The 14107-nt window shown below is 41.4% G+C and overlaps 1 protein-coding gene across 1 annotated transcript; it reads right to left on the bottom strand.

The window, feature by feature from the left end:
- Positions 1-1599: 1599 nt before the first annotated feature.
- Positions 1600-13711, bottom strand: LOC139461783 (uncharacterized). Its single transcript, XM_071243241.1, has 7 exons — positions 13358-13711; positions 12502-12592; positions 11530-11691; positions 8332-8597; positions 7111-7278; positions 6029-6167; positions 1600-1643 (listed from the first exon to the last, which is right to left on the bottom strand). The coding sequence occupies exons 1-7, from the start codon at positions 13709-13711 to the stop codon at positions 1600-1602; spliced, it is 1224 nt and encodes a 407-aa protein (XP_071099342.1).
- Positions 13712-14107: the final 396 nt, after the last annotated feature.

Below are 14107 nucleotides of genomic sequence, written 5' to 3'. Positions count from 1 at the left end.
AGAAAATACTCGGAACATAATTGTTCATTGTCCTGTTGCGGGTCCAGAAGACTTGTTTTTCTCATCTTTTGAGAAACTATTTTAAAAGTCTTGAAGCTTGGAAACACCAGTACGTAACGTGAATACATGGATCAAATTATGGAAGGGGGTATGGAGCACAGTACACAACAATAAATTGACCCGTTTCTGGGAGCAAGAAACTCTATATTTATTTTTCAATCTGGGTGTGCAAGTTCTTCTCAAACACAACAACAAACCCGACCCATCCGCATCTTTTCTTCATTTCCACAAAACTGTGCCTCCAGCTATCTCATTAACAAAGTAATGACATCGCTTCCGGCTAGGGAAACATGTATCTGTAACACAGACATGTCTAAACAGAAAATCAAAAAGTTCTTGGTTTAAACAATTGACAGGGCTATAAAGTAAATATAGAGAATACGATACGAGTGGTCTTTCTACGGAATCTGACTCAACTTAAGGGAAGTCAGATACCTTAGAAAGTTCACAAGTTTCGTAACAATGGTATTTTAGCGAGAATGGGTTTTTGGGTTATTACTCATGTTAAATATATTTCAGTGCAAATAACTAAAATAATTCGTTCGTAACCAGACACAACCGAAACTGGGTGCAAATTAGGTTGCGCATGAATATATGAAATGTTGACATTTCTATGCATACTCAAAAGCAATATGTTCCTGCTATTGTATGTCAAACAAGACAACAGAAAAGCTCAAGATCCTTTTTTTTGAATTCTTCAACTGAAGGTAATTGAAGTTAGTATTTGTTACTTCATGTACGTAGAACAACTGCAAGAATCATTGAAAGTAAGCGGCGCTCTTTGAATCTCCGACCTACAGTTGACCCCTCGTATCACCGCTCTCCTATCGGTATCAACGTGGCTCAGCTTCATCGATGTACCAGCTGAATTTACACAGTTCAACCTTATACTGAAGAAGTGGACATATGCAACCTCCAGTCTGCTTGCATATGGTGTTGGTGGCAGCTTCTAATGACGGTTAAGGTTACCATCAGAATTAAAAAAATAACCGAACTACACACATCGTGTCACGCTTGACACCAATCCGGCATGTATTTGTTCATATTTGGGATGTTTTAGGTCACAAAGTCTTGAAATTCGAGAAGGTTGTTGGGCGCATCAAGCTGATTGGGACCCCGATCTATAGTCGTACATAGGAAATGGATACAGGTCGAGTATATATTTATAGTCTGTGGTACTTTATGAAAAACTGATATGGAATAGAAAGCGAATTTGATGCGTGTCACACAATTGTTTGGTTTCATAAAAAGCCAATCTCGCAAACGTCTCGTTAATGTTTATTCATAAAAACAAAATCGATTGTGCTCTCAGCGAGGACACGGGTATCCAATCAACACGAATAAAACGAGATCAACCTTGAACGCCACACGAGGGTGTTACACGAGAACACTGGGATGTTCAAAGCACGTTTCAAAAACAAAGTGCTGCGGTGGCGATCTAATTCGGATAAAACCTTCAAACACCCGATATCCATTGGGTTGCCTACTATTCTAAACTGTGATTCTTGGACGCCATATATGCACGCGGCTTTCTGCCACTTAAACATCGCAGGATGGGGTAAAAGCCGTGGTTTCCAGGGGACCTGCAAAAACAATAACATTATAGTAAGTTCTTATTTGTAAATGGATTGCTGCTTTGACATTAATCCACACAATTTGTCAAAACTGGGATCTTCCCTTTTCATGATTTGTGAAACAAGAAAACAGCGTTATCACTATTCCCCGCCATGAGTGAGTGAGTGAGTGATTTGGGTTTAACACTGCTTTGAACAATATTCCAGTTATATCAAGGCGTGTCAGTTTAATGTTGGAGGAAAGCCCGAAGTGATGCAGGCCTTACAGGTTTTCCACTTTGGTGATACCAGCGAGCACGGGTGTATGGTGCTGATAAACCTAGAAACAGAATATGCGTGAACTGGGATTCGAACCCACGATCATAAGTTTCTTCCTCAAGGGACGCAACTCTTCACAGGAAATCGTCACGCCTTTTTACGACTGGGCCACCCGTACTCCTTCCCCAGGCATAGGGCACTTTAGCCTTTGTTCATATAGTAATGACTAACGTGGAAGTTAACTATTAAAATGTCCTACAAAGCCTTAAGAAGAGTGAGTGAGTGAGTTGGGTTTTACGCCGCTTTTAACAGTATTCCAGTTATATCATGGCGTGTCAGCTTAATGTGGGAGGAAAGCCCCAAGTGATGCAGGTCTCAGACGTTTACCACTTCGGTGAAACCCACGAGCACGGGTATGGTGCTGACAAACCTAGAAACATAATCGGGGCGAACCGGGATTCGAACCCACAATCATAGGTTTCTGGCGTGCCCAAGGGACGCAACTCTGCACAGCGAATCGCGGCGCCTTACACGACTGGGCCACCCGTGCTCCCCCCCTTAAGAAGAGATATGCACGAAGGTGGCTTCTTGCCATGAGAAACTCTGATTAAATTTGAAATTAATACACACAAAAGACCTCTATCTTGAATAAACAAGGTATGGCAGCAATTTTAGAACTCTTGATGAGCAAAAATTCTCTGAGATTAACTCGTTTTTCATTCGTGTAATTTCAGTAGTTTCTAAGAAAACTTGTCACAATTGCAGACACCGTACACTAAGTAAATAAACATGGATCAAAGGCCGTCACTGTGTAAAACAATAACCTACGATACCACCTTTTGAAAACATTCTTGGTAAGTATCTCTCAGTTAAGCATACAAACTTTCATTCATGTAACTTCAGTTATTTCTGAGAACACTTGTCCCCATTTCACGCAGTAAGTTGAAATTCATTGAGCAAGGGTCATAACTCTGTAAACATGTTTTTAAGACAACAGGGGCGGTCGGGTAGCCTAGTGGTTAAAGCGTTTGCTCGTCACGCCGAAGACCCGGGTTCGATTCCCGACATGGGTACAATGTGTGAAGCCCATTTCTGGTGTCCCCCGCCGTGATATTGCTGGAATATTGCTAAAAGCGGCGTAAAACCATACTCACTCACTTTAAGACAACATATTTTAAACTGATTTGAGATCGTGACAAGACATGGTTTTTGAGGAAATATGTCCTCATTGAGAAGCGGACGGACGGATCGAAGAATGAAAGGACGGATTTCGTGGCGGGGAATAAAAACGAAACGAACAATCACTATGTCATCACTATTTCTCTTATACGTTGCACAAATCCGACTCTCTGCTTACTTGTTTGTTTATTTGTTTAACATCACACATTTCTACGGAGACATGGCAGCAGCCTGTACACAATAGTGAGGACTGGACAAGCACATTATTTATATGAGCAATGTCCCATGCAGTCGTGTTACAATGACACACAGTCAACCGTGTCACCAAGCCGGACAACCTGATCCACATAGTCGCCTATGGGATAACTGTACCGTTGTCTTACTTACTACTCTGTACTGATTCACCTTGTAATCACCCTGTTCACAATCCACAGTTATTGATTTATTTGCTACTGTTTCTGTCTACTGCAGTTGTCATGGCAGTCATTATTCAAGTTATACAAAGCTTACAAGGGCTATGTCACAATGTGAACTTCAGAACCGATCAAATTGATGTTCTGGGAGGATTCTGTGTTCATGTTCTACACAAAACATACTGACGACGTGGGCCCTGTTCCACAAAGCGATCTTAGGGCTAAGTCGATAGTAACTCACATACTTTCAGAAAGATTTAAGACAAACGTAGCGCAAAGATCGCCTTGTGGAGCAGGGCCCTGGAAAATCGTTCTGTACAATAACTGAACAATATGCAGCTCCTTTCGTGTCTTGAAGTAGTGACCAGAAATATATCCTGCCTGCAACAACCCCGTCCCCACCCCTACCTATATATGAGGCTCCCCTTACTGATACGAATGGTTATCTCTTGCTACCAAACACCTCAAACTGTCTACTGACTGTATTTTCAACAATGTTACACCACTCTGTTACTATTACTGTCACCTCAAATGTGAAGTCGACTTTTATATTGCTTGGGACCAAGTCTAATCTTGAATCCCCAAAGAAGTAAGCGCCAACGTTTGTTCATTACTTCTTTTTGTTTGCTTGTTGTTTAACGCCGCACGAAGCAATACTCCAGCTATATGACGGCGGTCTGTAAATAATCGAGTCTGTACCAAACAATCCAGTGATTGATATCATGAGCATCGATCCACGAAATTGGGATCGATGACATGCATCAACCAAGTCAGCGAGCCTGACCACCCGATCCCGTCAGTCGCCTCTTACGACAAGCATTGTCGCCTTTTACGGCCAGCCTGGGTTGCTGAAGACCTATTCTACCCAGGATCGTCACGGGTCTGGTTCATTACTACTCTGAACTGCTTTATCATCCTGTTGAGTCAACAGTTATTAAATCTATTGCAACTGTCTACTGCAGGGTTATGGTACTACTCATGCAGTTGTCCGTCACGCCGAAGACCCGGGTTCGATTCCCGACATGGGTACAATGTGTGAAGCCCATTTCTGGTGTCCCCCGCCGTGATATTGCTGGAATATGGCTAAAAACGGCGTAAAACCATACTCACTCACTCAATCATGCAGTTGTCATGGATGCCCTTGTTCAAGTTAGACACGCTTGCAACGCCTGCATGTGACCTTAATAACTGATAATAAATTATTATAGAAGGGGCCTAAGAAAATCATTCGTGTTCACGTTTTATCCCCAAACAAATGTTCTGAACAATAACCATTTTTTCCGCTCATGTCAGAAAATATGCTTGTTGGTTTGTTTGTTGTTTAACGCAAGCTACATGAGGGCAGTCTTGAAATAATCGAGTATGGACCAGATACAATAACATGCATCAAGCATTCAAATTGTTATCGATTGCTGTAAGAAAATCATAAACAACTCCTGGTCAACGTCAATTTACGTACTGCACTATTTTATCTGTAAGTTTATCTGTCATTCCGGGGGGCACGGGGGGCCCAGTCGTCTAAGGCGCCGCGATTCGCTGTGCAAAGTTGGGCACGCCAGAAACCTATGATTGTGGGTTCGAATCCCGGTTCGCCCCGATTATGTTTCTAGGTTTGTCAGCACCATACCCGTGCTCGTGGGGTTCACCGAAGTGGTAAACGTCTGAAACATGTATTATTTCGGGCTTTCCTCCCACATTAAGCTGACACGCCGCTACATGACTGGAATAATGTTAAAAGCGGCGTTAAACCCAACTCACTCACTCACTGTCATTCCGACGTTCATATATCTACCCCAATATTTAATTTGTTACAGCCAATTGCTGTTATACGGAGATATGCATATGAACGCGTAAAGACCACAGACGAGACCCTTGAAGATCCGGGGTAGAATAGGTCTTCAGCAACCCATGCTTGCCGTAAAAGGTGACTATGCTTGTCGTAAGAGGAGACTGACGGGTGGTCAGGCTCGATGACTTGTTTGTTGAATGTCATCGATCCCAATTTCGTGGATCGATGCTCATGATGTCGATCACTGGATTGTCTGGTCTAGACTCGATTATTTGCGGCATAAAACACCAACCACCCACAGACGACCGCACCAATGACTGTTGTTGTTTTTTTGCCACTTTGATTCATTTCTATTACCCAGTAGAGATTCCTGTAAAAAGGCCCCCAATATCCCATAAGTGCTGACTAAACAGGGTGGTCAGGTTAGGTTGTTTGTGAACGTTTTGTCACTGTTGCCCGATGGCGTTTCGTTGTTCATGCTTTCAGTCACCGGCTTGTCACGACCCGTTTGTAGACTTCTGTGACATAACTGTAGTGAGTGAGTGAGTATGGTTTTACGCCGCTTTGAGCAATATTCCAGCAATATCACGGCGGGGGACACCAGAAATGGGCTTCACACATTGTACCCATGTCGGGAATCGAACCCGGGTCTTCGACGTGACGAGCGGCCGCTATAACCACTAGGCTACCCGACCGCCCCGACATAACTGTAATGCTGCTTACTTATATGTCACTTCTAATAATGGTATACTAACCATCTGAATCCACCACTGAGAGGAGAGCAGGACCTGTTATTTGGCATCCGCCGCACCATCCTCCACATCGAACCTCAATCAACTGGTCATTTGAGGACCTTGTCACTATAGGTTCCTTTGTATAATGCCACCATTTTACCTGAAAGAATTAGTTCAAGAAACGTCAACTACAAGGAACAAATATGGCATCAACGTGGCGTCACGTTTCGTGAACACCTGGTGTCACTGATTTTCAGTGATCCATTCAAAAAAAAATTCCCGCAATTTTGACTTAATCTTGAATTGGTTTATATCTGAGATTGGTTATTGAGGATTTCCATATACAGACGTGTATTTACTTTCAAATATGTAATAGAGACAAAACAATTTCCATAATCATAACCAAATCTCTTGTCAAGGCTTGTCCATTGTACTATTCCGACTAAATGATATTGTTTATTGTTGGAATGTTGACAAACAGGGTTTTTATCCTGAACACGTTTATTTTGTTGTCCTGATGTGTTGAATAATCCGTTGAAATGTTGAAACAGTCCAAGCTGTATACAATTTGTTTGTTTTTTAACCCCGCACTCAGCTATATTCCAGCGGTCTGTAAATAGTCGAGTCTGGACAAGACAATCCAGTGATTGAGATCATGAGCATCGATCCACGCAAATGAGAGACATGCATCTACCATGTCAGCGAGCCTGACCACCCGATCCCGTTAGTCGCCTCTTACGACAAGCATAGATGCCTCTTGCAGCATGTATGTGTTGCTGAAGATCTATTCTACCCCGGATCTTCAGATAATAAAGTAGAATAGGTCTTCAGCAACCCATGCTTGTCGTAAAAGGCGACTAAAGGGATCGGGTGGTCAGGCTCGCTGACTTGATTGAAGCATGTCATCGATCCCAATTGCGTGGATCAATGCTCATGATATTAATCACTGGATTGTCTGGTCCAGACTCGATTATTTATAGACCGCCGGCATATAGCTGGAATATTGCTGAGTGCGGCGTAAAACAACAAACCAACCAACCAATCAGATAAGAAAGGATACAGCAGTACTGGAAGCTACAAACTCATGTTTTAAGAAAACTTACAGTCTCGTTCAGTGCTAACCCAGTGCCTCTCAGGTCCATCACAGCCCGAGCTTTGGGGCCACACGGTTTTCCTGATTCTGTGTAGCAGTCCCTGACTTCACCCACTTTAACATTTAGCGTGCTTGTCATGTTGTAGAAGACACGATCGCTCTTCTCAATCTCCATTGTCTGTGAAATGAATGTAAACTACCTTTATAACGAACACACTTACAACGAACTGTTGTTGTGGCCCCGGCCAATTGCTATAGATATGGTCCATATATATGCTTACAACGAACTTTAGTGCCTAGCTGTTTATTAACGTCGTTTACAGTATTTCATTACAGTATTTCATTACAGTGAATTCTACTTCAAAACTGCAAAATATGTACCGCTAACGTTCGTGTCATTATGTCATATCTTTCAAGACAGAACTACTGGAAAGATTTTTCCTGAACCGGCCCCATTGTGATGAATGGTTCATTGTCAAGCCTATTTTCGCTTGATGGCGTGGAAATTACAGTGGCGACATTGTCAGCGAATCCTATTATCATTATCGATGGTTCGTTTGTTTATTAACGCCGCACTCAGGAATATTCCAGTTATATGACGGCAGTCTGTAAAATAATCGAGTCTGGACCGGACAATCCAGTGATTGACATCATGAGCATCAATCCACGCAATTGAGATCGATGACATACATCAACCAAGTCTGACCACTCGATCCCGATAGTCGCCTCTTACGACAAGCATAGTCTCCTTTTAAGTCAAGCATGGGTTACTGAAGACCTATTCTACCCCGGATCTTCACGGGTTTATTATCATTATCATCCTATTGTTGAACTGAATATATTAAAAATTGACTTCCTACCTGTGTTCTTACACTAGATTGTTTGGTTCCGTCAATTATTTACGATTTTGATGGTTTGTTTAACGCCGCACTCAGCTATATTTCAGCGGTCTGTAATTAGTCGAGTCTGGACCGGACAATCCAGTGATTGACATCATGCGCATCGATCCACGCAGTTGGGATACAATGACATGCATCAAGCAACTCACCGAGCCTGACCACCCGATCCTGTTAGTCGCCTCTTTCGACAAGCATATGTAATCGCCTGTTAGGCAAGCATGGGTTGCTGAAGACCTCTGCTAGCCCGGATCGTCACGGGTCGCCAGTCTTCGTACATTAAACCTCACATTAATTGCCAATACTGCTGCACATGATTTAAGCTTGTGCCTTACCTCAATGTTCAAGCCAAACTTTGTGAACACATAATATCCGAGATAAGCATGTGCTGTTGGGGACTCTCCGTTGCAGAGGTAATTTTGTACCCTTGGGGAATCCATGAAATAAGGTGTAGGGAGCGAGATGTATTCTGAAGGTGTACTATTCATTGCATGGCAGTACACCTTGACTCGAACTCCACTCAGTTGTCGTGGGTACAGCCAGTATTCTCCGTCAGTGTACGTGGAACTAAGTTGCCGTACCTCGGTACAGTTCGACACGGCTGAAACGACAAGTGAGTTGTTACTGTTTCACTTCATGTGAACTTCCGAAAACCAAATGAACATGACCTTCGATGTCTTCCCATGTGGTTTATTCATATTCAGTTAGAGCCCAACCATTTGATATTCAGGAGGGAGAAATGGGAGTTTAGTTTGAGAATATTTTTGGCTGCGTGTCAAGGCATACAACTTTTTTTCTCGGACATAATAAGGCGTCAGAGACGAAACAAAACACTTACTTTTGTATGCAAATTGAGAGAGCGGTGTGTGCTAGTAGTAGGGCGGGAGATGTTTACCCTTTTCACATATCTAGTGAACGATGTATTTCTTCATCTAAAACCGGAGGACAAATCAATTTTGTTTCAGCAGTTTAGGGAACACAATACTTTAGGGAGTACGTTTCTTCAACAACTCCCAATGTCAGTTTTATACCTTGTATTCCCAGAGTTTACTGAACGGCCACAGATAATTACTGCCAATGCTGACTTATACTGTTACATTTGTGGAGCGATCATTCATTCAAATAAATAGTGCATTTGTTCTATTAATCGAGTGAGCGATTGAATATTCGTGTTTTTCTCCGCTATAGGTAATATTTATATATTCATAAAACCATTTCCTCCAGAAACAAATTACTTTTAAGAACTTTAAGAGTGACTTAAAACATTACATCACATCACATCGGCAATAATTCAGCCATATCGTGTAATTTGTTAATATCTATTTGGGTGTCCGACCTCCTTTGCTTTAGATTGAAGATCTAGTTTCAGGATCATAATCACTGTATTTGATCAGAAGTGGTGTCACATATCTGTCGAGTGCTGATTTTGCAGTAGCTCGGCCATGGTGTTACCAATGATACCAACATAGATGTGAAACCACCAATAGGACGATGTCATATTGGCAGCATCTTCCCGAGGCAAGAGCGTTAACTGACTTTACAAGTCCAGTTTCCACCCTTGCCGAACTAGCCTGGCATTCTTTGGCTCGATCCTAGCGCCATCAGTGGCTATTACGAGTTATGTCCATTCCATGCCTCTCCCATATGGACCAATCGGATTCCACCTCTCGTATCACATGCATTTGTTTCAGACAAAATGGCGGCGCCCAGTCAAGGCGATCTAATGGACCAACAAGATCTATTTTGTGATAAAAAGGTTCTTACTTCGCGAAGTACATCAAATCACGTGAGCACCCTGATTAAACACATGAAAAGATTTGGAAAATAACTGTTGACAACGAGTTGGCGATGCACATGCTTTGCAAATCCTGCAATCGACCGTACTCTGCATGACAGTTTACGAACCGGATTTCGATTTCCTTGCGCGATTTTGATTGGACTATGCATAGACTCGCTAGTCCAGCCAAAATGTAACTCCATAATCCCAGCCTAGTTCGGCAAGGGTGGAAACTGGACTTAACTCTCTTAACTCTCAGTTAACATTTTTGCCACGAGAAGATGTATTTGCAGTAGCAAGATCATTAAATGATTCAACAATTTCAATTAAAGAGGATGTTTACATGTTCACATGACATAAAGTAAACTACGTTTAAAGAACTGACAGATCAAACTTATTTTTTAGTCCCGGCCATTTGTTGTATATACGCTGATAACAAAATAGTCTTTACGAACTAAAACAAGTGGTCCCTTTGAGCTTTGTTATAACAGTAGTTTACTGGGTTTTTTAATAGCTTGAAGGCACGAAAGAGAATCTCAAAATAATATGAACTGTTTATGTTAGGTTAGTTATTGATGTTTATAGTGCTGTTAGCTTCTGTTGTGAGAATGGAGATTTTATCTGGTAGCCTGGAGGATATTGTTCTGGATCCAATGGTAGTGGCACCAGCAACTGCCCCCCCCCCCCCCCCCATCATCCTTGGATCCTTCGGTAAATATAGATTTGTAGCGTATGAGCATGCTTTTACGACGCTTTAGCAAAGTTTCATCAATATCATGGTGGGGGACACCAGTAATGGACTTGACACATTGTACCTATGTGGGGAATCGAACCCGGGTCTTCGGCGTGACGAACGCTTAACCACTAGGCTACCCCACCGCACTATAGATTTGTAAGTGTCTTATGTGTTTATATATTGCTTGTATTCTTGTCGGTATATTATTTGGTTTTTTTTCTGATTTCAGTTCAGATTTCTGAAGTTCAGTTAACGTAAGGTCCACCTGTGGCTTTACAATTTGCCAAGGAGGCGATGGCAAAAGTTGGATGGGAGCTATATCTTAAAATTTAATAAAAGCAGCAGAAATGACAGATGGGATTCATATTTCAGGTAAGCCTCTTAACTTGATGGAGAGTATGTAGTAGTTTTTGCAAATTACTTTTACGTGTTCCACCAGAGAGGATGGAGCCGTAGTCGAGCTTTTGAGTTGATCAGTGACCTGTAGAAATGCAAGAGGGTTGTCTGATCCCCTCCCCAGATAGAATTAAAAACGAATTTCAACGTTCAAAGAACCTTCGGGCATTTGGCTTTGAGGTATTTAACATGCGGTAAAAAAAGTTAAATTGTTATAAAAAAAAAAAAGAAATCGGCCTCCTTCACAACTTTCATAGGCGGGCCTTTCAAACCTCCGTTCAGTTTAATTCTGGGTCCGTATGCGGTTTATATCTTCTGCAGAAATGTATAGTTTTGTTTTTTTTTCAGTAGATTGAAACCGGTTTTCAAGGAACCATTTATGAACGTTGAGACAGACTGAGACTGTAACCGCCTCTCTATTGAATGCATATTTTTACCACTCACCAAATATTGAAATTTTCAACGAAAATGGATCCATCTACTGAATAACTTAAAACTTTTATAAGACTATTTATTTTATACCACAAGCTACTCTCCGGTACACGTTTCTAATGACAAATATCTAGTGTTGAGCGTTTGCTAATAATTCTACAAATTAGAGTTAAATCGACGTTGCCTACTTACGCATGCATGTCATCGTAGTCCATGTTCCATCCGGGTTACATGTCATATTTCCGCAAGGCACATAGCCAACTTTGCACTTCAACGCCAATGACTGGTTTATCGGAGTGAAGTGTCTGATTATTGAAGGGGCGACATTTTCAACAGTTGGTGGGTCCCTGCAGTCTGCAATATATACATGGCAAAACATAACCTTCAAATATGAAATCAACACCTAAACTTATTTCACTCAAACAAATATTGTCAGTATACCAATACCGTTTGGAACCTAAAGATGTAATGTAATTGACTTGGTGTTTGTTGTTTGAGGCAGCACTTTCCCACCTCTTCGACGCCGGTTTCACCCAATCCCGGTCGTCGCCTCTTACGGCAAGCATAATCACTTTTTGTGGCAAGCATGGGTTGCGGATGTTCACGGGTCAGATTGTAAATATATTGTAAATAGATTCTGCCAACACAATGGACTTTCTAAATCCATAATATCTATTTAGGATCGTCTCATCAGGACCACTGGTTCAACAGATGACCAGCCAACTATACTAGCTAATTAATGGTGTGACCGATGAACACATATATGATGTCTACGCGTCCACCATCGACACTTACCTACCTTGGTTTGCCTTTTAATGTCATTTAAGTTCCTTTGAATCACATTGAATGAGAAATACGTCAGGTAAGGATGTCACCTGGGGGATGACCCCACATCCTACATGAATAAATTAGTTAAATAATTGATTAATCATATGTAACTGCTATCAATTTTTAGAAGCTGCATGAATAACACCTTCAAACAAGGGATTTTCTTCAAACGAAATAATCCTCGTACACTGCTTACTTGGACTTTTTGTTTGTTCGTCAGTCCCGACAGGCAAACTACGTACATAGATAATACCACGGTATTATTGTTCATATTGTTTATTGTTAACGTCGGAAGAAGCCATCACAAAACTTTGAAGTCAATAACCTTGTACCTACACGCAAGGATACACTCATAGCCGTCCTCCTCTGTTTCAGCACACAGTGTGTTGTTTGGACAGGAGTGGTCTTTACATCCACCAAGTATTCTCTGGAGTTAACAAATTGGTACACAGAATCAGAAAACACACACCATCGAATAATGAGCTGTTTTTCAAATGCACACACCCGTTACTGAATACGACGAAATCAGAACTTTATCTTTGCGAAAATATCTATAAGGAAAGGTTTCATAATCGGACACTCAGTTTAGTTTTACTCAAGTAATGGTCATTATTGTAATAAAATAGCAAATAGTGCAATACATATTTTATCATCCAAAACTGGCTCCCATATGAGATATCGCTCGGGTGATGAATTTGTATATATCGCTACAATGAAATTGCATTACAATGCTTTTAAGACCATTTTTACGCCACTGGTTACCATGACGTCACAATCAAATGACATCACTAATGGCTCTGGTACTGAAGCTGTTACCAGTAATTTTTATACTTCAGAAACTGCTTATTACGGTCTAATGCTGAAAAAGTTGGAGGAATGATGTTGGATGATTAATAAAATGTCACCCTCATGAGTGAAGACACTAGATGTTTGGGAATAGGGTAAGCATGTTCTCCTCTGATATTTACATTTGAGTAGTTTCATCACTACACATAATAACATAGTGACTGAATGTCATATAGTTGTTTTACCGTTGTTTATATAAAATATAACTTTTCTTTTCATACTTTTCGTAAATTCTTTACCAGAAATAGACGTTTGTCCTGCAGAAGAAATGGAGTTGCCGAGGAGCATGTGTGTAAAAACACTTTAGTGTGCATGAAACAGTTACTAATCATTGGGCTACTCTCACCTGTGACCAGGCTTTGGACTCTGAGAACACAATGCGTGGTACCGTCTCCGTAGAAATTGATCCATCGGTGGTAGGGCCATCCTCATTACTGAGCTCGCATGTTCCGTCATCAAGCTGAAAGTTGTAGGACCTGCACATGCTTCTTAGTAGACATTCTTTTGCACAGCTAGCAAGGCCTGTAGTGGTAAAACTTTCAATAACGGCACCCTTTAGTTTCGAATTTTCTGTCACAGGTAGGCGACTTAAAGAAGAGCAGGTCTTAACGTTGGCACCAACAAAGGCGATATAGACACACAGAAGGTATATTCTGTGAATCCTGGAATTGATAAGATGAAACATTCTACCTTTGAACATACACATGTATCTCATTCGGTTCGGCGTTTACCGTCAGGATATTTACTTGACTGACAACAGACAAACAGACATCCCGTTCCAACCGAACAGGTCCCATCGGGATCAACTAAGATCTTATGTATCCCAAGGTGGGACTTCTTTTATTCATGTCATACAGTCATTATCGATGAACAATTTACGCCTACCTGAGTCTTAATTTGTATCACTATTATATATGTTTTGGTCGCCCGACGGTCGTCAGAAGCACGTATGGTAACCATGTGACATCATTATCGCAAGGAACTATGAAGAATAAAGCGAGTGTTTTCTTCACGTAATTTCTGGTTATTCGAACATGCGCTCACAACTTGATTATGTAAACTGGACGACGTTATATTAGAGAAGTGTCTAGTGAGT

The sequence above is a fragment of the Haliotis cracherodii genome, unplaced genomic scaffold, assembly GCF_022045235.1.
Source record: "Haliotis cracherodii isolate W230 unplaced genomic scaffold, xgHalCrac1.p SCAF_15, whole genome shotgun sequence".
NCBI classification, from domain to species: domain Eukaryota; kingdom Metazoa; phylum Mollusca; class Gastropoda; order Lepetellida; family Haliotidae; genus Haliotis; species Haliotis cracherodii.
The sequence above is the reverse complement of the archived record's forward strand: the minus strand, read 5'-3'. Positions and strand labels throughout refer to the sequence as shown.

Bases quoted from the DNA above. Each gene is read 5' to 3' on its own strand.
- LOC139461783 (XM_071243241.1), bottom strand. From the start codon at position 13,711: ATGTTCAAAGGTAGAATGTTTCATCTTATCAATTCCAGGATTCACAGA. The intron at 12,593-13,357 runs GTGAGAGTAGCC...TGTTAACTCCAG, and splicing joins AGTCCAAAGCCTGGTCACAG to AGAATACTTGGTGGATGTAA. The intron at 1,644-6,028 runs GTTAGTATACCA...TTGTTTTTGCAG, and splicing joins CTCAGTGGTGGATTCAGATG to GTCCCCTGGAAACCACGGCT.